This window comes from Haliotis rubra, unplaced genomic scaffold, assembly GCF_003918875.1.
Source record: "Haliotis rubra isolate DU_JTF1 unplaced genomic scaffold, ASM391887v1 Scf905, whole genome shotgun sequence".
Taxonomy (NCBI): domain Eukaryota; kingdom Metazoa; phylum Mollusca; class Gastropoda; order Lepetellida; family Haliotidae; genus Haliotis; species Haliotis rubra.
This window is the reverse complement of record NW_025767641.1, coordinates 334,565-358,111: the sequence shown is the minus strand read 5'-3', so window position 1 is coordinate 358,111 and position 23,547 is coordinate 334,565. Positions and strand designations below refer to the sequence as shown.

The 23,547-nt window shown below is 42.5% G+C and overlaps 1 protein-coding gene across 1 annotated transcript in view; it reads left to right on the top strand.

The window, feature by feature from the left end:
- Positions 1 to 23,547, top strand: part of LOC124264050 — a 120,945-nt gene that overhangs the window by 40,817 nt on the left and 56,581 nt on the right. Inside the window, 10 exon segments of the mRNA XM_046698767.1 lie at positions 8,208 to 8,453; positions 9,006 to 9,236; positions 9,782 to 9,982; positions 10,552 to 10,796; positions 10,998 to 11,226; positions 16,425 to 16,580; positions 16,703 to 16,861; positions 19,817 to 19,881; positions 19,883 to 19,985; positions 20,543 to 20,632. Of these exon segments, the coding sequence (XP_046554723.1) occupies positions 8,208 to 8,453; positions 9,006 to 9,236; positions 9,782 to 9,982; positions 10,552 to 10,796; positions 10,998 to 11,226; positions 16,425 to 16,580; positions 16,703 to 16,861; positions 19,817 to 19,881; positions 19,883 to 19,985; positions 20,543 to 20,632 (1,725 nt within the window).

The window sequence follows — 23,547 nt, the reverse complement described above, 5'->3', positions numbered from 1 at the left end:
CTGTCTGAAGGTAATCACTGAATGGAAGTGTTTCTGTGTGTGAAGGTAATGACTGAGTGGAAGTGTTCCTGTGTTTAGGTAATCACTGAATGGAAGTGTTTCTCTGAGTGTGACGGTAATCTCTGAATGGAAGTGTTTCTCTATGAAGGTAATCACTGGGTGGAAGTGTTTCTGTCTGTGAAGGTAATCACTGAATGGAAGTGTTACTGTTTGTGAAGGTAATGACTGAGTGTAAGTGTTTCTTTCTGTGAAAGTAATCACTGAATGGAAGTTTGCCTGTATGTGAAGGTAATCACTGAATGGAAGTTTTCCTGTATGTGAAGGTAATCACTGAATGGAAGTGTTTCTGTCTGAAGGTAATGACTGGGTGGAAGTGTTACTGTGTGTGAAGGTAATCACTGGGTGGAAGTGTTCCTGTGTGTGAAGGTAATCACTGAATGGAAGTGTCTCTGTTTGTGAAGGTAATCCCTGAATGGAAGTGTTTCTGTCTGTGAAGGTAATCACTGGGTGGAAGTGTTTCTGTCTGAAGGTAATCACTGAATGGAAGTGTTACTGTTTGTGAAGGTAATGACTGAGTGTAAGTGTTTCTTTGTGTGAAAGTCACTGTGTGAAAGTGTTACTGTGTGAAGGTAATCACTGAATGGAAGTGTCCCTGCGTGTGAAAGTAATCACTGAAGGGAAGTGTTTCTGTCTGTGAAGTTAATCACTGGATGGAAGTGTTTCTGTCTGAAGGTAATCACTGGATGGAAGTGTTACTATGTGAAGGTAATCACTGGATGGAAGTGTTTCTGTCTGAAGGTTATAACTGGGTGGAAGTGTTCCTGTGTGTTAAGGTAATCACTGAATGGAAGTGTTTCTGTCTGAGCTAATCACTGGGTGGAAGTGTGACTGTGTGTGAAGGTAATCACTGGGTGGAGGAAGTGTTCCTGTGTGTGAAGGTAATCACTGATTGGAAGTTTTCCTGTATGTGAAGGTGATCACTGAATGGAAGTGTTTCTGTCTGAAGGTAATGACTGGGTGGAAGTGTTACTCTGTGTGAAGGTAATGACTGGGTGGAAGTGTTCCTGTGTGTGAAGGTAATCACTGAGTGGAAGTGTCTCTGTCTGTGAAGGTCATCACTGAATGGAAGTGTTTCTGTCTGAAGGTAATCACTGAATGGAAGTGTTTCTGTGTGTGAAGGTAATGACTGAGTGGAAGTGTTCCTGTGTTTAGGTAATCACTGAATGGAAGTGTTTCTCTGAGTGTGACGGTAATCTCTGAATGGAAGTGTTTCTCTATGAAGGTAATCACTGGGTGGAAGTGTTTCTGTCTGTGAAGGTAATCACTGAATGGAAGTGTTACTGTTTGTGAAGGTAATGACTGAGTGTAAGTGTTTCTTTCTGTGAAAGTAATCACTGAATGGAAGTTTGCCTGTATGTGAAGGTAATCACTGAATGGAAGTTTGCCTGTATGTGAAGGTAATCACTGAATGGAAGTTTTCCTGTATGTGAAGGTAATCACTGAATGGAAGTGTTTCTGTCTGAAGGTAATGACTGGGTGGAAGTGTTACTGTGTGTGAAGGTAATCACTGGGTGGAAGTGTTCCTGTGTGTGAAGGTAATCACTGAATGGAAGTGTTTATGTCTTGTGAAGGTAATCCCTGAATGGAAGTGTTTCTGTCTGTGAAGGTAATCACTGGGTGGAAGTGTTTCTGTCTGAAGGTAATCACTTAATGGAAGTGTTACTGTTTGTGAAGGTAATGACTGAGTGTAAGTGTTTCTTTGTGTGAAAGTCACTGTGTGAAAGTGTTACTGTGTGAAGGTAATCACTGAATGGAAGTGTCCCTGCGTGTGAAAGTAATCACTGAAGGGAAGTGTTTCTGTCTGTGAAGTTAATCACTGGATGGAAGCGTTTCTGTCTGAAGGTAATCACTGGATGGAAGTGTTACTACGTGAATGCAATCACTGGATGGAAGTGTTTCTGTCTGGAAGGTTATCACTCGGGCGGAAGTGTTCCTGTGTGTTAAGGTAATCACTGAATGGAAGTGTTTCTGTCTGAGCCAATCACTGGGTGGAAGTGTGACTGTGTGTGAAGGTAATCACTTGGCGGAGGAAGTGTTCCTGTGTGTGAAGGTAATCACTACTGGAAGTTTTCCATGTAAAGGTAATCACTGAGTGGAAGTGTTTCTGTCTGAAGGTAATGAGTTGCGGGAAGTAAGTTACCCGTGTGAAGGTAATGACTGGGTGGAAGTGTTCCTGTGTGTGAAGGTAATCACTGAGTGGAAGTGTCTCTGTCTGTGAAGGTCATCACTGAATGGAAGTGTTTCTGTCTCGGAAGGTAATCACTGAATGGAAGTGTTTCTGTGTGTGAAGGTAATCACTGAGTGGAAGTGTTCCTGTGTTTAGGTAATCACTGAATGGAAGTGTTTCTCTGAGTGTGACGGTAATCTCTGAATGGAAGTGTTTCTCTATGAAGGTAATCACTGGGTGGAAGTGTTTCTGTCTGTGAAGGTAATGACTGAGTGTAAGTGTTTCTTTCTGTGAAAGTAATCACTGAATGGAAGTTTGCCTGTATGTGAAGGTAATCACTGAATGGAAGTTTTCCTGTATGTGAAGGTAATCACTGAATGGAAGTGTTTCTGTCTGAAGGTAATGACTGGGTGGAAGTGTTACTGTGTGTGAAGGTAATCACTGGGTGGAAGTGTTCCTGTGTGTGAAGGTAATCACTGAATGGAAGTGTTTCTCTGAGTGTGACGGTAATCTCTGAATGGAAGTGTTTCTCTATGAAGGTAATCACTGGGTGGAAGTGTTTCTGTCTGTGAAGGTAATCACTGAATGGAAGTGTTACTGTTTGTGAAGGTAATGACTGAGTGTAAGTGTTTCTTTGTGTGAAAGTCACTGTGTGAAAGTGTTACTGTGTGAAGGTAATCACTGAATGGAAGTGTCCCTGTGTGTGAAAATAATCACTGAAGGGAAGTGTTTCTGTCTGTGAAGTTAATCACTGGATGGAAGTGTTTCTGTCTGAAGGTAATCACTGGATGGAAGTGTTACTATGTGAAGGTAATCACTGGATGGAAGTGTTTCTGTCTGAAGGTAATCACTGGGTGGAAGTGTTCCTGTGTTAAGGTAATCACTAAATGGAAGTGTTTCTGTCTGAGCTAATCACTGGGTGGAAGTGTGACTGTGTGTGAAGGTAATCACTGGGTGGAGGAAGTTTGCCTGTATGTGAAGGTAATCACTGAATGGAAGTTTTCCTGTATGTGAAGGTGATCACTGAATGGAAGTGTTTCTGTCTGAAGGTAATGACTGGATGGAAGTGTTTCTCTGTGTTCAGGTAATCACTGGGTGGAATTGTTTATAATGTATGTGAAGGTAATCACTTGGTGGAACTGTTCCTGTATGTGAAGGTAATCACTGAATGGAAGTGTTACTGTGTGCGAAGGTAATCAGTGGGTGGAAGTGTTCCTATATATGAAGGTAATCACTGGATGGAAGTGTTACTGTGTGTGAAGGTAATCACTGGATGGAAGTGTTCCTGTGTGTGAAGGTAGTCACTGGGTGGAAGTGTTTCTGTCTGTGAAGGTCATCACTGATTGGAAGTGTTTCTGTCTGAAGGCAATCAATGGGCGGAAGTGTTTCGTCTGAAGGTAAATCACTGCGGAAGTGGTACTGTGTGAAGGTAATCACTTGGTCGAAGTGTTTATAATGTATATTAAGCTGCACTTGGGTGGAAGTGTTCCTGTATGTGAAGGTAATCACTGGGGGGAAGTGTTTCTGTCTGAAGGTAATCACTTGGTGGAAGTGTTTCTTTGTGTAACGGTAATCACAGGTTGGAAGAGTTCCTGTGTGTTAAGGTAATCACTGAATGGAAGTGTTCCTGAAGAAAATCGTGTTTGGAAATTAATTTAATAGTTTGTGCAGTGATAGGTACCGGCAGTCATTATACTGTCTTTTACAAATACACACTGCCGGTTCAGGTATGAGAATTACTGTGTAATGTGATGCAGAATATAATTGCACGTTTGGACGCATTTTGAATTTTATCAAATGTGACACTATAAATAATATATAAACGGAAACATGTAAATGAGAATGACATAACATTGCCTAAAATAAAAGTTATTTCAAAAGTTAGAAAAATAATTATGTATGAAATTTGATGTGCACAGTGAACTTACTCATTTTTGCTTTTTTTAAAAACCCGAAGTTCCCACACCTGATATTGAAAATTAAAGAATGGTTGATTACTCTCTAGCCTCTGAATGTCACGGAAGCACGTTATTTCGACATAAACTACGTGTACGTCATGGCGCGGCTTACAGAAAATCAATATCTCCAGGCCGTGGGTATGCTGGAGACTGGAATGGCCCAAAATAAATGGCCAGACATTTTGGTGTCATAGAAACAGGATCGCATCTCTTTGAAGACGTTTTCAACACAATGGGAACACCAGATACAGTACACCCAGAAATTATTGAGAATTAAAGATTGTAATTTTGTTATTGTTTTCACTCATTACTCACGTATTAAATGTGAATATTAGCAGAACATAACTCCAGATTCAAAGACAGGTGAACAGTTAGTATTTTCTTAAGTCACCATGGGCAGCAATGCAGGCTTCAATGCGGCGTACTACTGACCAAAGAAGTTAGAAAGTCGTGGTCCATGCTGTCCCAATATCGGACCACCTCTTCTTTCATTTCAGCAATATTTGTCAGATTTGTCTTATTGACACTTTCCTTCATAAGTCCCCAAACATTTTCTATTGGATTTAGGTCAGGGCTATAGCTTGGCCAATCTAATAATGTCATATTTTGGGTCCGAAACCAGGCCTGTGAATGCTTTGAACGAAGTTTTGGGTCGTTGTCCTGCTGGAAAATCAAAACATTTCCATAGAACACGTGAGCAGATGGAAGTAAATGTCCCTCGAGTATATCTGTAAATGTCCCTCGAGTATACTGTTCATATTCCCTTCAAGTACACAGAGGGGCGTTGCCCCTAACACAGATCTAGATATGCCACCCCACACGTTAAATTTCGGACTGTACTTACAAAGGTGTTTCAGTTTGTTTGGTCCAGAATTTGAATGTATTAGGAAACAGCCACACAGAACTTTCACCTGAGAAAATCACATTGTCCCAGTTAAAAATTCTTTGCTGTAAGCACCAGTTCAACCTTCGCTCCTTTTGTTCAGGTTTCATGATCAGTGATGGAATTCCTCGACTTTTCTGCCAACCCATTGCATGCAGCTCAGTTCTAATTGTCTCCTTACAGACAGCCACAGTTCCTCTATCAATCATATCCAGCCTTAAGTTTTCCAAACTCCTTCGTTTGCTTTTAGAAACAAGAATACCAAGCCGCCTTCCTGCGCCTCCCTGGTGCTCATTGCCATATCCATTTGCAATATTTTTCAAAACACGATAAACAGTGGACAAACGGATGCCTGTTCTATTTGAAATCACTTTAGTTGATAAGATGTACTTGTTATAACACTCTAAAATCAACTTCCTCTTCTCTAAATCATCCATACTGAGGATCACTGAAAATGTCGTCTGCTAGCAAGTAAACAAAGGGGGGTAACTCTTCACAAAACTAATGAAAAAGGATTAACGTTTTTGTCTCTCTTGAATGAAACCAAGCACTTGATAGCTGGTCAAGGTTGTTTGTACTAGAAATCCAATTAAACCTATTCCTAAAATTCTCAATAATTTCTGGTCATACTATAGTTACCTCGGACCGGCCCGGCCGTCAACGCGTGAGGTCAGCAAGACAACCACATTCGGCTGACCCATCCAGATTGACTGCTCTGACCATTCCTGACTTACGTCCAATCAGTTCCAGGACTCTTAGGAACCGACTGAAGGAGCACAACATCCGGCCCCGATGGTTTTCAATCCGTCCAATTTTGCTCCAACGTCACCGACAGGCACGTCTTGCCTTGTGCAGACAGCATATACAGTACAGTAGACAAGATCGGAATGGTGCTTTGTTCACTCACATTCCGGTACTCCCCTGGCCAGCTATTTCTCCGGACCTGTCCCCTGTCGAGCACGCGTGGGGTCACATGGAGCAACGTTTACGTCAAGCCCAGAATCAGCCATTGCCCTTAGCTGAAATGGGATAAGCGTTGGTTCAGACATGGAACAACATTTCCTGAACTTTCTTCAATTGCTTCGTGTCGTCTGTGCGTCGTCGTTATCAATGGTGTACACACACGATACTGAATTTGTGAACTGACTTTTGACACCACATCTCTTCAAGAACAGTGATTAAGGAAAATACCACAAGTCATGTTATCTTTTTTCATTATAAATTAATTAATTAATGTTAAAATGTGTATAGCGCCTGAATCCAAGGTTTGCTCTAAGGCGCTTGGTCGAATGCTCTGTGGAAAAGAACTGTTTTTAGTTCTTTTTTGAATGGAATTATGTCTGACAAGTTTTTCAAGTTTTCAGGTAGTTGGTTCCATAACAGAGGACCTGCTTTGGCGAAAGCTCTATCGCCATAACTCGCTCTGCGGGTAGAGGTCGCTACTGCTTGTTTTAAAGAGGCTGATCTCAGGGTTCGTGATGGCTGATACCATGACACTAGTTCAGTCAGGTATTCTGGAGCTTGGTTGTGAAGGGCCTTGTGCACAAACACCAACGCCTTGAAGACAATTCTTTGTCTGATTGGCAGGCAATGCAGTGTACGTAATGTTGGCGTTATGTGTTCATATTTGCCTGCACCAGTGATGAGTCTTGCTGCTGCATTTTGTACTGTCATGGTGAGTTTGTTGAGAGTTTGCTCCGATACGCCAAACATCAGGGAGTTGCAATAGTCCAATCGTGAGATAACCAGTGCTTGGACTAATGACTGGATAGCTGATCTGTCAATGAAGTGCTTGATTTGGCTGATGTTTCTCAGATGGAAAAAGGCGGATTTACAGACAGTGTCTGCATGCCGATCCATACTCAGGGAGGTGTCAAAGATAACTCCGAGGTTTCGAGCTTGATCACTTGGTGATATTGTGCTGTCTCCTATCTTTAAGGTTGGGAAATCCATTTTCCCTGATAGAGACCTTGGCCTCAGGATCAAAAGTTCTGTCTTGTCATTGTTCAACTTCAGATAGTTGGTAGACATCCAACATCTTATGTCGTCGATAGCTTTACTCATTAATGCAAATGTCGACTCAGCAGATGATATTTGCAGAGGCTTGAAGCCTAGGTACAACTGTGCCTCGTCTGCATAAAGGTGAAACGATAGGTTATGCCGTCTTGCAATGTCCCCTACGGGCAGTGTATATACAGTAAACAAGACAGGTCCCAGGACCGAGCCTTGTGGAACTCCGTATCTAAGTTTATGCCTTTGTGATTTACATCCATCTATTGTCACTGACTGGTAGCGGCCAGAAAGAAAGGATTGAAACCAGTCCAAAGCTGTACTGATGATTCCAATCCTTGATTCCAGTAACAGAAGCAGTATGGAATGATCAATAGTGTCAAAAGCAGCAGATTGATCTAATAAAACCAGTATTGCAGCACCCTCTGAATCCACAGCATTTAGTAAGTCATTCTGAACTCGTAAAAGCGCCGATGTCTGCGCTTGTAGGCAGATTGCATTGCTTCACCCAAGTTGTTGTGTTCCATGTGATCGCTGAGCCTTGATGCGACTACTCTTTCAATGACCTTGGACAAGAATGGCAGATTGGATACTGGGCGGTAATGTTTTAGATTCTCTGGATCCAAGTTTGGCTTTTTCAGTAAAGGAGTGATGAGAGCGTGCTTCAATTCCGAAGGAAAGACACCCATTGACAGAGACTGATTCACAATCCGGGTAATAACTGGCACTACCTGAGCCATGCAGGTTTTCAGCAGCCAAGTGGGGAGTGGGTCCAAGGAACAGGATTTTGTCGGCGACTTAAGAATAACTTTGGATATTTCATCCTCACTTGTTAGGTTAAATGTTGTGAGAGGTTGTATCACAATCTGTGATTCATTGGCGCTGGAACCACTGTGAAGGGCATGTTTAACAGCAATTTCAAGTGAAGATCTGATGGTTATAATTTCATCATTAAAATATGCACAAATGGCACAACAGGAAATAACGCACATTCACTTTATTCCAGTGGTATATTATATCATATTGTATTGCATTGCAGAAACACACTTCAAATAATGCTATACATTGTGTTATATTATATTGTATTTTGTTTGCACAAACTTCAATACCTTATGTATACTGTATTTAGATACAAGCCCACCGGTGTTTGCCAACTGTGACGGTGACAGGAACATCACCATCTACAAGATGCAGGTACCAAACATCACCATCCCCTCCGTTCAAGACAACTCTGGCTTTGTTAGCATGAAAGGTTTTATCCTTCCGCGTGGCTTCAATCCAGCGGACCCAGTGTTGAGGAACACAGAAGTAACGTATGAAGCCACGGATGGTGCTGGTCGAAGATCCCAGTGCAAGTTCCAGATCAATGTCACAGGTAGGTGACAGTGTGTCCTCTAATAGACACAATCTCCTCAGTACAGTGTGTCCTCTTATAGACACAATCTCCTCAGTACAGTGTGTCCTGTTACAGACACAAACTCCGCAGTACAGTGTGTACTGTTACAGACACAATCTCCTCAGTACAGTGTGTTTGTTCAGTTATCATACCCTCACACGCACATACTCGTCCTCACACACACACTGTTTTTAAAATCGAAAGGTATGACCACGCACATACATTCACGTGAAAACAATGAACTTTCGAGCACACATGTTCACATAATACACCAACACTCACAGATAAATACACAGTTACTCACACACGCACACGCACACGCACACGCACGCACTCACAGCGAACACCAGCTACTAAATGTGTTTTCGCATAGTATTACGCTGATATGTACAATAACAGTAGATATTAGTGTTATCTTATCAACTTATAGTTAAACAATAAAATTAAAGAAATACGAAATATAAAAACAACAAAAAACTTAAAGTGTAGGGTTCTTCTGTTTGTTTATGAAAATGTCCTATGACTTATCAGAAATGGGCTCCATGACCCTGGACTGTCATCATATAACATACAATGTGACATCAACGACACCCACCACTTACAACATCGCCGACCAGATCGCCCACAGCAGCGGAGCACTGACCTCTTCCCCCACAACCAACGTCAGTTTGTCCAATGTGGGCACGTTCAATGACTACAGAGTCACAGTGCGCAACGACCAGGGATTTGAAAAGACTTGCGCCTTCCAAGTTCTGATCAAAGGTAAACTCCCTTCTTTCTAACTTTTGTGCTTTACCCCGACAAAACGATGATAACTGTTAACCTATTTATGTGTGATGAGGGGGTTGTTGAAAGGGATTATTCAGATTATTCCCGTTCGTAATACAGTCTTGCAGATGGGTGCTCTGTCACTCTGATTCTCTATGCACAGGTCTAGATATAGATCAGACAGTTTCGCTTATGTTGGTTTAGACAGTAAATCTGGGAATGGCCACTTAACCCTTATTGTTATGGAATAATTCCTGTCACAGGCAGTTTGAGTTTAAACCTAAGAATTCCAAAGACTATCTCTTTGATTATGGCCCTGAACATGTTCATTATAGCAGAAACAATATACATACAGTTATACACATCAAATCGTGAAATACAATTCTTATTAAATTAACCTTTTGTTGAATTTTCGAGTGTTTTTATACGAACACAAATAATAGTCTGCTGAGGACATTTTTTACATAGTCTCGGCACTTATGTTGATGCTTTTGGACAAATGTGCAAAACACATTTACTGCTCGCTCATGTTGTTTAAGCTGCAAAATGTTTCCACGAGCTGACCAACAGTCTACAGAACGCTGACGTTCATCGCTCCAGCAACAACGACAACAGCATCCTCTCCTCTGTCGTCACCTGCACAAATGGTCACGCCTTTCACGACGGCTCCACAAGTCGTACATACAACTGTTCGGGAGAGAATCTCTGGTCACCATCTTTACCTCTCGAGGACTGTTTACGTAGGTGGACGGTTGCCAATGTAATCTTTATGGTACATGTACTACCACTTGCAGGTTGCTGGTTGACACTGACAAGGCGTTATAACGCATATAACTAGTATGACTTTCCCAAGTCTCTCCTAATCTCCCCTACTGTCAGCACCTCTCTCTCTCTTTCTCTAACACTGTCTCTCACTCTTCTTTAGATAGATAGATAGATAAAGCGGTTTTACAAGGAGAAATATCTGGACTCATTTTATACTCTTCAAAGAAAGTTGGGGAACTTCATTTTTAATTTAGGATTGTAAAAATGTGGATATGATTATAATGAATGTTTTGAGAGTGCATCACCACTTGCACTTCTTTATGGGCATCCTTGTTTGTACAGTAATCACTCTTGAAAGAGAAATGGTCTGTCTTTGAAAAGTTTGTTAGCGCTCATCCTTCCTATCTAAAATAAAAATATTAGTCTCCGCTACTTTTTTTGAAGAGTATATATTAATATACGTTGTGTACATGTACTCTGTGAAGCCTGCCACATCCTGTGTACATGTACATATTTCAACTGTTTGTACACATTGGTACCACAGCCTCCTCCATCACCGAGTACACGTACAAGGTCAGCCTACACCTGAAGTCCAGGGACCTGGTGAACGCGACCAGTGCATGCCGCAGTGACTTAGCAAAACTTTACAACGATGTGATATCCCCCAATGCATCCGGCATCAACAATCTGTGTCCGATTCAGGGAAAACTGAACGCCAGATACCGCTTCAGTGTCGCCGAGGCCATCTTTGTTGGTGTTCCCGCTCTCTTTGATAACATATGTACACTTGTCTGTAGCTTTGTTCTGTACACAAGTATTGAGTATTGCCAGAGTATTTCCAGGCAATTCCATAAACGTGGTTGAAACGAATTCATCTATTTCATTTTGTCATGAATAACCGGTACCTCTTTTAACTTAGCTCTCAGTTTTGAAACTTTGTATCAATATTCATATTTGCACTGGTATTGTCGAACCCTATGTTCCTTTCAGCATAAGGTGGAACTTACGCTTAAACTGGAAAATTACGATGGGAAGAACACGGGTCCTGAACTTTGCGCCGGCAATATCAACCTACAGAAGACAGTGTTGTTTGGGCTGGGACCCGGAGAATGTACCTTCACTGTGCAGGACAGTTCCACAGGTGTTAATCTCACACGGTCCGGACAATCCTGTAGTGTCGGGTACCAGCTGAGAGACGTCGGAGGAAGCAAGAAGTGTCGTAAGTTGTCTGCTTGAGTGGGTTTAAGTGTGTTGTCAGCTTGCTCTGTCAAGAAGTGTCGTAAGTTGTCTGCTTGAGTTGGTTTAAGTGTGTTGTCAGCTTGCTCTGTCAAGAAGTGTCGTAAGTTGTCTGCTTGAGTGGGTTTAATTGTGTTGTCAGCTTGCTCTGTCAAGAAGTGTCGTAAGTTGTCTGCTTGAGTGGGTTTAAGTGTGTTGTCAGCTTGCTCTGTCAAGAAGTGTCGTAAGTTGTCTGCTTGAGTGGGTTTAAGTGTGTGTTGTCAGCTTGCTCTGTCAAGAAATGTCGTAAGTTGTCTGCTTGAGTGGGTTTAAGTGTGTTGTCAGCTTGCTCTGTCAAGAAGTTTCGTAAGTTGTCTGCTTGAGTGGATTTAAGTGTGTTGTCAGCTTGCTCTGTCAAGAAGTGTCGTAGGTTGTCTGCTTGAGTGGGTTTAAGTGTGTTGTCAGCTTGCTTTGTCAAGAAGTATCGTAAGTTGTCTGCTTAAGTGGGTTTAAGTGTGTTGTCAGCCTGCTCTGTCAAGAAGTGTCGTGAGTTGTCTGCTTGAGTGGGTTTAAGGGTGTTGTCAGCTTGCTCTGTCAAGAAGTGTCGTAAGTTGTCTGCTTGAGTGGATTTAAGTATGTTGTCAGCTTGCTCTGTCAAGAAGTGTCAATAAGTTGTCTGCTTTGAGTGGGTTTAAGTGTGTTGTCAGCTTGCTCTGTCAAGAAGTGTCGTAAGTTGTCTGCTTGAGTGGGTATTTAAGTGTGTTGTCAGCTTGCTCTGTCAAGAAGTGTCGTAAGTTGTCTGCTTGAGTGGGTTTAAGCGTGTTGTCAGCCTGCTCTGTCAAGAAGTGTCGTAAGTTGTCTGCTTGAGTGGGTTTAAGCGTGTTGCCAGCCTGCTCTGTCAAGAAGTGTCGTAAGTTGTCTGCTTGAGTGGGTTTAAGTGTGTTGTCAGCTTGCTCTGTCAAGAAGTGTCGTACGTTGTCTGCTTGAGTGGGTTTAAGTGTGTTGTCAGCCTGCTCTGTCAAGAAGTGTCGTGAGTTGTCTGCTTGAGTGGGTTTAAGTGTGTTGTCAGCTTGCTCTGTCAAGAAGTGTCGTAAGTTGTCTGCTTGAGTGGGTTTTAAGTGTGTTGTCAGCTTGCTCTGTCAAGTATCATCGTAAGTTAATCTGCTTGAGTGGGTTTATGTGTGTTGTCAGCTTGCTCTGTCAAGAAGTGTCGTAAAGATTGTCTGCTTGAGTGGGTTTAAGTGTGTTGTCAGCTTGCTCTGTCAAGAAGTGTCGAGTTGTCTGCTTGAGTGAGTTTAAGTGTGTTGTCAACTTGCTCTGTCAAGAAGTGTCGTAAGTTATTCAGCTTGAGTGGGTTTAAGTGTGTTGTCAGCCTGCTCATCAAGAAGTTTCGTAAGTTGTCTGCTTGAGTGGATTTAAGCATGTTGTCAGCTTGCTCTGTCAAGAAGTGTCGTAAGTTGTCTGCTTGAGTGGGTTTAAGTGTGTTGTCAGCTTGCTCTGTCAAGAAGTGTCGTAAGTTGTCTGCTTGAGTGGGTTTAAGTGTGTTGTCAGCTTGCTCTGTCAAGAAGTGTCGTAAGTTGTCTGCTTGAGTGGGTTTAAGCGTGTTGTCAGCCTGCTCTGTCAAGAAGTGTCGTAAGTTGTCTGCTTGAGTGGGTTTAAGCGTGTTGCCAGCCTGCTCTGTCAAGAAGTGTCGTAAGTTGTCTGCTTGAGTGGGTTTAAGTGTGTTGTCAGCTTGCTCTGTCAAGAAGAATCGTACGTTGTCTGCTTGAGGTGGGTTTTAAGTGTGTTGTCAGCCTGCTCTGTCAAGAAGTGTCGTGAGTTGTCTGCTTGAGTGGGTTTAAGTGTGTTGTCAGCTTGCTCTATGTCAAGAAGTGTCGTAAGTTGTCTGCTTGAGTGGGTTTAAGCGTGTTGTCAGCTTGCTCTGTCAAGAAGTATCGTAAGTTGTCTGCTTGAGTGGGTTTATGTGTGTGTTGTCAGCTTGCTCCAGTCAAGAAGTGTCGTAAGTTGTCTGTGAGTGGAAGTGGGTTTAAGTGTGTTGTCAGCTTGCTCTGTCAAGAAGTGTCGTAAGTTGTCTCCCTTGAGTGGGTTTAAGTGTGTTGTCAGCTTGCTCTGTCAAGAAGTGTCGTAAGTTGTCTGCTTGAGTGGGTTTAAAGTGTGTTGTCAGCTTGCTCAGTCAAGAAGTGTCGTAGGTTGTCTGCTTGAGAGTGGGTTTAAGTGTGTTGTCAGCTTGCTCTGTAAGAAGTGTCGTAAGTTGTCTGCTTGAGTGGGTTTAAGTGTGTTGTCAGCTTGCTCTGTCAAGAAGTGTCGTAGGTTGTCTCGCTTGAGTGCGTTTAAGTGTGTTGTCAGCTTGCTCTGTCAAGAAGTGTCGTAAGTTGTCCGCTTGAGGGTTTAAGCGTGTTGTCAGCCTGCTCTGTCAAGAAGTGTCGTAAAGTTGTCTGCTTGAGTGGGTTTAAGCGTGTTGCCAGCCTGCTCTGTCAAGAGTGGTCGTAGTTGTCTGCTTGAGTGGGTTTAAGCGTGTTGTCAGCTTGCTCTGTCAAGAAGTATCGTACGTTGTCTGCTTGAGTGGGTTTAAGTGTGTTGTCAGCCTGCTCTGTCAAGAAGTGTCGTGAGTTGTCTGCTTGAGTGGGTTTAAGTGTGTTGTCAGCTTGCTCTGTCAAGAAGTGTCGTAAGTTGTCTGCTTGAGTGGGTTTAAGTGTGTTGTCAGCTTGCTCTGTCAAGAAGTATCGTAAGTTGTCTGCTTGAGTGGGTTTAAGTGTGTTGTCAGCTTGCTCAGTCAAGAAGTGTCGTAAGTTGTCTGCTTGAGTGGGTTTAAGTGTGTTGTCAGCTTGCTCTGTCAAGAAGTGTCGTAAGTTGTCTGCTTGAGTGGGTTTAAGTGTGTTGTCAGCTTGCTCTGTCAAGAAGTGTCGTAAGTTGTCTGCTTGAGTGGGTTTAAGTGTGTGTTGTCAGCTTGCTCAGTCAAAGAAGTCGTAGGTTGTCTGCTTGAGTGGGTTTGAAGTGTGTTGTCAGCTTGCTCTGTCAAGAAGTGTCGTAAGTTGTCTGCTTGAGTGGGTTTAAGTGTGTTGTCAGCTTGCTCTGTCAAGAAGTGTCGTACGTTGTCTGCTTGAGTGGGTTTAAGTGTGTTGTCAGCTTGCTCAGTCAAGAAGTGTCGTAGGTTGTCTGTTTGAGTGGGTTTATGGTGTGTTGTCAGCTTGCTCAGTCAAGAAGTGTCGTAGGTTGTCTGCTTGAGTGGGTTTAAGTGTGTTGTCAGCTTGCTCAGTCAAGAAGTGTCGTAGGTTGTCTGCTTGAGTGGGTTTAAGTGTGTTGTCAGCTTGCTCTGTCAAGAAGTGTCGTAAGTTGTCTGCTTGAGTGGGTTTATGTGTGTTGTCAGCTTGCTCAGTCAAGAAGTGTCGTAAGTTGTCTGCTTGAGTGGGTTTAAGTGTGTTGTCAGCTTGCTCTGTCAAGAAGTGTCGTAAGTTGTCTGCTTGAGTGGGTTTAAGTGTGTTGTCAGCTTGCTCTGTCAAGAAGTGTCGTAAGTTGTCTGCTTGAGTGGGTTTAAGTGTGTTGTCAGCTTGCTCAGACAAGAAGTGTCGTAGGTTGTCTGCTTGAGTGGGTTTAAGTGTGTTGTCAGCTTGCTCTGTCAAGAAGTGTCGTAAGTTGTCTGCTTGAGTGGGTTTAAGTGTGTTGTCAGCTTGCTCTGTCAAGAAGTGTCGTACGTTGTCTGCTTGAGTGGGTTTAAGTGTGTTGTCAGCTTGCTCTGTCAAGAAGTGTCGTAGGTTGTCTGCTTGAGTGGGTTTAAGTGTGTTGTCAGCTTGCTCAGTCAAGAAGTGTCGTAGGTTGTCTGCTTGAGTGGGTTTAAGTGTGTTGTCAGCTTGCTCAGTCAAGAAGTGTCGTAGGTTGTCTGCTTGAGTGGGTTTAAGTGTGTTGTCAGCTTGCTCTGTCAAGAAGTGTCGTAGGTTGTCTGCTTGAGTGGGTTTAAGTGTGTTGTCAGCTTGCTCTGTCTGCCTTCTGTTTACGTACTTCCATCAGTTGTGCCGTGAAGGAAACGGGTAGACGTTCAAGTATAAATCATACTTTCAATCTACCAACAGCAAACCACACAAATACTCTATCCTGGTGTATCTAAAGATTGATTGTTACGTAACTACGGAGACCTTAACAATGTGTTGCTTGACGCGGCGAGTTGATACAGCTGTATACAGCATACATAACATGTGATGTTTGGTATTACACTTTCTCAGTAAAGTACAGAGTGCAGTACCTTTTGAGGTTTGGGTATCGTCCTGGACTCAAGCCAACACTTTCAGATTGAGGTCTAATCGCCAGCATACAAAGTCAGTGAACTAACCACCTAAATGACAGTCTGACAATTGAAAACAAGAGCCGTGTAAATTTACATTGTCAGAGTTATACACGCGATCTAGACTACTAGTTGAATACAATATCTAGATGAAATGTCTCAAGTCAAGCATGGAGAGACACGTGAAGAATATATCAAGCGTTGGGTTATCTAAGTAGACATGTCATCACTGTCTGTGTGTTATTGCGTGTAGTGGTGATCTGTCGCATCTCCATCAGATACCGCGAGTGAATGTATATAGCCACCATCTATGTTCGGATGTCGCAGTACTTTACCTGTATATCTATGTTCACACAGGGTGACACATGTCTACGTGTCACGATGGGCCAACAAACAGCATGAAACCAAAATTCAGTGAAACCACCTGTCATTATCAGCGTATCTGAAAATAGGGAAAACGTCAGAAAACGAGATAAATTCTTTACCCAAAAGGATCCAACTGTTAGCATCGCGGGTGACGCAGTGGTGCAACCACGACGGTCACATCAGCTCGCGGTAGTGTCTGGACGGTTGCCAAGGGATGATTGTTCCACTCTCCAGAAAGAGCATTGCTGAGTTCTTGTCAGCAGCTCGTTCCACGTGCGTTGGATAGAGTGATCAAGCATTGATCCACTGTGTGGACTATGGTCATCTGTTCTAAGTAGACATCAATAACCATGACAAGATTTGGTCGTGTGTTATCTTCAGTTTGGATGTCGTCCAGTCCGATTGCACCTGCACACGGTGACACGCACAGAATGTCATCCCTGTAACATAATCCTACTGACCCCACCTTTAACCATCATCGCTGCTGTCTTTCAACAGATATGTATGTACGTTTCAGTACTGCGCTGCTGTCTTGCAACAGATATCTCTGTGTGTTTCAGTACCATGTCCCCACGGATACTCGTCGTCCCCCAGTCGAGGTTGTGTTGAGTGCCCTGACGGTCAGTATCAGGACCAGCCCGGACAACCCTCCTGCAAGAGCTGTGGCAGCAACATGTACTCACTGACCCCACGGACCAGCAGAGCAAGATGTGTCAGTGAGTGCGATGTTCACCTGCTTGTATTTGAAAGAATACACAACTATTGAAACTACCTGCCGTGCTGGTGCTTCAGGTGTGAATGTGTTGTTATGTTAACACTGCGGACTGTGTTGTTTCAGATAAGTGTCGTCCTGGGTTCTTTTCTGCAACAGGGCAGCAGCCATGTGATGAGTGCCGAGAAGATACGTACTGGGTGAACGCCACTCATTGCCTACCATGTCCAGATGGAGGCTCCACCCTGTATGTAGAGGGCACCACCAGCATATCAGCGTGCAGAGGTAAGGTGTATTATTCTTATAGATACAGAGACGATGTGGTTGTGTCAGATGTAGAGCCTGTGTGGTTGTGTCATATGTAGAGACTGTGTGGTTGTGTCAGATGTAGAGACTGTGGTTGTGTCAGGTGTAGAGACTGTGTGGTTGTGTCAGGTGTAGAGACTGTGTGGTTGTGTCACATGTAGAGAATGTGTGGTTGTTTCAGAAGTAGAGGCTGTGTGGTTGTGTCAGATGTAGAGACTGTGTGGTTGTGCCACATGTAGATACTGTGTGGTTGTGTCAGATGTAGAGACTGTGGTTGTGTTAGATGAAGGGACTGCATGGTTGTGTCACATGTAGATACTGTGTGGTTGTGTCACATGTAGAGACTGTGTGGTTGTTTCAGAAGTAGAGACTGTGTGGTTGTGTCAGATGTAGAGACTGTGTGGTTGTGTCAGATGTAGAGACTGTGTGGTTGTTTCAGATGTAGAGACTGTGTGGTTGTGTCAGATGTAGAGAATGTGTGGTTGTTTCAGAAGTAGAGACTGTGTGGTTGTGTCAGATGTAGAGACTGTGTGGTTGTGTCACATGTAGATACTGTGTGGTTGTGTCAGATGTAGAGACTGTGGTTGTGTTAGATGAAGGGACTGCATGGTTGTGTCACATGTAGATACTGTGTGGTTGTGTCACATGTAGAGACTGTGTGGTTGTTTCAGAAGTAGAGACTGTGTGGTTGTGTCAGATGTAGAGACTGTGTGGTTGTGTCAGATGTAGAGAATGTGTGGTTGTTTCAGATGTAGAGACTGTGTGGTTGTGTCAGATGTAGAGAATGTGTGGTTGTTTCAGAAGTAGAGACTGTGTGGTTGTGTCAGATGTAGAGACTGTGTGGTTGTGTCACATGTAGATACTGTGTGGTTGTGTCAGATGTAGAGACTGTGGTTGTGTTAGATGAAGTGACTGCATGGTTGTGTCACATGTAGAGACTGTGTGGTTGTTTCAGAAGTAGAGACTGTGTGGTTGTGTCAGATGTAGAGACTGTGTGGTTGTTTCAGATGTAAAGACTGTGTGGTTGTGTCAGATGTAGAGACTGTGGTTGTGTCTGGTGTAGACACAGTGGTTGTGTCAGATGTAGAGAATGTGGTTGGGTTTGATGTAGATACTGTGTGGTTGTGTCAGATGTAGAGACTGTGTGGTTATATGAGATGTAGAGGCTGTGTGATTGTGTCAGATGTAGGGACTGCGTGGTTGTGTCAGATGTAGAGACTGTGTGGTTGTGTCAGATGTAGAGACTGTGGTTGTGTTAGATGAAGGGACTGCGTGGTTGTGTGAGACTGTGGTTATATCAAATGTAGAGACTGTGTGGTTGTGTCAGATGTAGAGACTGTATGGTTACATCAGATGTAGGGACTGCGTGGTTGTGTCAGATGTAGAGACTGTGTGGTTGTGTCAGACGTTGGGACTGTGTGGTTGTGTCAAATGTAGAGGCTTTGTGGATGTATGCGACGTAGAGAATTTAATAATAATAATAGTGGGTATTTATTTCTGCGCCTGTATCCGTGCCTTTAATGCTCGCTCAAGGCACTACAAAAAGGTAAATCTATGTACAATGTATACATTGCACTTCAAATAGAATGGAAAGCTATGGAGAAGTAATGGGTTTTTAGGAGGGACTTGAAAGAGTTAAGTGATTCGGCAAATTATAAAGCAGGATGCTGGGCACTATAAAGAGGCGTTGGGTTATCTTATTCTAGCGTTAAGTCGGGCTTGGGGAAATTAGCGTAGGAAACGAAATATGATTTAGGCTGTAATTATGGGGTAATGTTATTATTTTTTATTATTACAGGATATTTATATAGCGCACATATCCACGGAAATAGTTTATGCTCAAGGCGCTGGTATATTTCACCCTCGATCCCTGGATATCAATCTCAACGGGCTCATCGTATTTTCAATCTCAACTCCCCGGGGAGCATACAACTCTTGCAACCACTAGGCGCACCGAGTTATAGAGGCTTTCACATCCTAGCGAGGTACCCATTCACAGCTGGGTGGACTTGGACACATAGTCACAGTACTTTGTCCACGTTTACTTCACGTTGCTGTACCCTCAACTAGGTGTTTGCACGTATTCATGTGGCCACCATCTGGTCATTTACCAACGGATTCGTGGGTTCTTTTAAGTGCGCAGCAGGGTTGTGTACTGTACACTAGGGGGATAATGTTCGGTTAAGAAGGCTTGGTTTGGGTGGTGTTATAAGAGATGTTTAAGGAATTGATGTATCCGAAAGACTGAATGTGTGCCAGTAATGGAATTGTGGGTGGTATTTACAAATTGTGGAGTTTTTGTTTCTATTTTTCTACGTATTTCTTTGAAATAAACTATTATTGTTGCTCAGTTTGTCTATGTTATTTCCCAATAGGCGTTATGCCCGATTGAAGGACTGGTAACTGAGTTTTGAGTTGCGAGCAAGTCAACACAAACGCACCTTGTAAAATAAAAGTACACAACGACTGACTGAGTTTAGTTTTACGCCGCTTTTAGCAATATTCCAGCAATATCACGGCGGGGGACACCAGAAATGGGCTTAACACATTGTGCCCATGAGGGGAATCGAACCCGGGCCTTCGGCGTGACGAGCCAACGCTTTGACCACTAGGCTACCCCACCGCCCCAGTACACAACGAAAAGTCCACGAAAGGTTGATTTAACATCTTGTACCTACGTCACACGTTAGTTTAACTCAGCTGTCCCTGGGCGTCTGTAGTTGCTCAGAACCACGCCTGTTATATTGTGTTACATAACATACAGGGTGTGAAACACAAGCATAACCCACCCAATCCTCACCCAACCCAATTATCTGACATGAATGAACGTGAGATTGTTTTGCCGGTGTGACAAACATACCTCGAAACGATATCTGCTCTTTGCATATTTTATCATCATCACTTGTGCCACTATTTGTTATTCGTCTGTCCCAGCACCGTGTCCCAGTGGTCAGTACTCCGTGACTGGCTACGCTCCCTGTACACCGTGTCCTCGCCATTTTTTACCAAGACTCCACAGCACAGACACGGTGTAAGGAGTGCGACACAGACCAGATCACAGAACAGACAGGCTCAAAGACACTTAGTGACTGTAAACCCGGAAGTAAGTCAACTCTTTCCTTCAAAGAAGATTTGCTAGAGGATGTGACACAAACTAATGCTAAACTATATATAAAGACTAGTATGCTGAATACAACTGTGATTCTTTCTTCATCTACTGAGAAGGTAAGAAATGGCAACATCGTATTACGATTATTTGAATAGCGGATATATACTGTATAACTTTTTCGAGATCTTTCGTTCCTTTAATACAGTTAATTGTTCGAAAAAGTTAAAATTGTTGAGTCTGCCCTGGGCTATATACAACACATACATTTGAAATTGTGTCGCAAATGGTAACGTCAGATTTACATTATATATGCTTTTCACATTTCTTCTTTCATAGCGCTGACACATACAAGAACGCATGTTTAAAAGTGATATTTTGCTTGTGGATGACAACTGAGTTTAAATGTGTTTTATGGTAGTTTAAACATTACTGGTTATTTTGTCTATGTGCCATCAATTTCACTACCACGACGCTTCGTTGCATGTCATTATATGTAGCCTTCTTTATCTTGGTAATTCCTTAATTAATGTAAATTCTGGTCTAACTTGCAGACACAACAATTTGCTCAGAAGCGTGTTCTCAAAATGGCAGGGACAACTGTACTTATATCTACCATAGACTGGTGTGTTCCTGTCAACAAGGTGAGTTTTTCTTGTATGTTCCATAGACGAGTGTTCCTGAAAACGAAGTGACTTGTTCATGTGTGTTTCTTGGATGATGATGTATACTATAATAGGAGTGTCCCCTAACTAGCACAGTACTGCACACAGCCACGTTAGGTAAACCTCGCGTACAGATATGATATATAGAGAATACCACACGAGGTATCATTACATACGAACTATACTAAACGAGTGTCCTTCCTATGGTATCTGACCGAGCGAAAGCGTATGTAATGAGACCGAGTGTGGTATTTTATTTATTACCCACGTCTTATGTGCATGAAATTGGCAAAATAGCGTATTTTTGTTACTGTTATGGTTTCAGACCGAAACCGGTTTCATAAAGAGGTAGCGAAAGAAGTTTGTACTGTAGTACATTTTTGCATGACGTCACACTGTATTGACGTCACTACGCCATTCTCGTCTGTTCTTTTGGTAACCGACGTCACGATGCATGTCAGTTGTCATCGACTCTCGTACAGCCTCCTACATTAAACTTGGTTTGCAACTGCTGGTGGAAACATTGCGTTTATGTTTTTCGACGGATATAATGTCTCAGTTCGACTAAACAGCGACACGGCAACGTTCGCAATGTTTACATTCCCACAATGCATATAAGTTGTAGAATGAATTAATTCACGTGTTGGTTATGAATTTGTAACCGGGTTGTGATGGGTAAGAATGACGTCCAAACACAGGCTACGGGTGTGAGGTTATATTTGCAGTTAGAGAGGTAACTACACCCTGCAATACACAAAACAATAACATAAGGTAATATCATAAAAACATGATGCATCTTTCACATGCGAGTAACTTACAAGTACACATTCACATTCGCATATAAATATCTTTGTTAATGAGGCATAAAATCATTGTCTTGATTACATAAAGAATTCATCAAGGGCGATAACTCTATGTATGGGTACTATGAACATGGATCATTGTTATAAAGTACATTACATGTTCTCAATACAATAATTAATTATCACTTTGTGGTATCAATGATACAGATGACAATCAGTGATACATATCTGTCATAATATATTATTTACAATATATACAGAGCGTAATAATTAATATGCAAATTATCCGTACCCTGTGGGTGACACTGGGGTGTTAATGCTCCTGGGCAGCCGCCTCAATTGTACAGTGACAGTGTTAACCTATACAGGAACACATGAATGCTAATATATAGCTAGCATATATACAAAGAAACCCAATGCATAAAACGTGTCACTCTGGAGACGTGAAACATATGAAATGGCTGAACACTGAGAGAAGTGTGTCACATTGCAAATAATTATCATAACAAATTAAAGAAGATAAGGCATTCACTCACTGAACATTCACATAGAAAGATTAGAACATGTCAGAATATTTAGCCCCACTGATTTAGTGACCATGGTGACATGATACAATTAAAAATATTAAAGGTGTTGAAATATGATAAACATAGCTTAGACTACCTATATTATATGCATATACAATAGCTAGCAATAATATATAATACTAGCCTTAAACAATGAAAATTGTCTATTCCAATTTGTCAAACATCGGACCAGTCTGTAAATCAGTGTCTTGTCAAGTGCAAGATGGATGAAAAAGTGTACAGTTTAAACCGTCCAATGAAAACAAGGCTTCGGTTAGAACAAAGAGGAGACAATGACTTAAACGTGGACTAAGCTAAAACCCCTTACCTTTATAGACTGCTCCAAAAGCATGGTAAGGAGAAGTTGAAAACTAATGTCCTAACCACTTTAAAATACTAGAACATAAACACCTGAATTAGATAAAACTAGTCAAAACAAATTACAACGTGACCTAACTGAGAGGCCATCGGTCATCCAATCAAATCGTTAGAATCTCAGGTCAAGTCGTTACGACACAGGTCAACGCGATACGACACTCGTGTTACGTACGACCACGTGGGTAATACAGTTAAGATATCCACCACTAACTGGTGGTTAACAGGTAAAGTACTTCATGTCCTAGCAGAAACGCGCACCAGATACACATTGTTCACAAAATACCTGCCAGTCAGTGATATCTGACTATGGTGTTGAAGTAGAGTCAGCTGTGGATAACTATTGACTATTTCAGAAACACAGGGTATCAACCAAGTGATGGCGATAAACGTGGGCGGTCAGAAATGGGTACTGTATTGTGTTGACTTTAAGAAAGAGAACTATGCAGTGTGTCCTCGTTGGTCACATATGTGCATGCAGACCACACCTGTGCATACACCGACGTTCTGTATTGGGACATACTTCCATGGACGAAACTATAAGTTGTTCACTGGTCTCGAGGGGGACATGGGCTGATGTGCCTGTCATGTTTTACCAATCATTTCCCGCATATGAGTCCTAATGCCACATGTAACCAGGGGAGATAACTCTCATGAAAACGTATGCCCAGAGCACATGGCCAGAACTGAGTGGTGTGTCATGTATTGGATTGAATCCCGGAAAGCTATAAGCTGTAACTGACAACGTGTTCACATTGGCGACGAGGAGAACATTCCTAGAGTCAAAGAAGACGGGTGATGGCTGAATTAAGTGATATTAGAGGTATAAAACCCTTAGACACATCTGGTGATGCAAGCACTGTAAGTGTGAAGTGGAAAAGTTGGTTGGAGGAATTCAACGCTTATGCAGACAGTAAGGCATTGTTTGTTGAAGAAGGTAAAGCTCTGAGGCGTGCACTTCTCTTATATACAGCTGGAGTTGAATTAAGAGACATTTTTAAAACTCTGGCAGGTGTTAATGATGTGACAAATTATTTTGCTGCTCAAGCTGATTTGAATAAACACTTCATTGGCAAGACAATTGTCACACATGAGAGACATGTATTACGTAAAATGAAACAGGGTGAGGAAACTGTTGCACAGTTTGTAA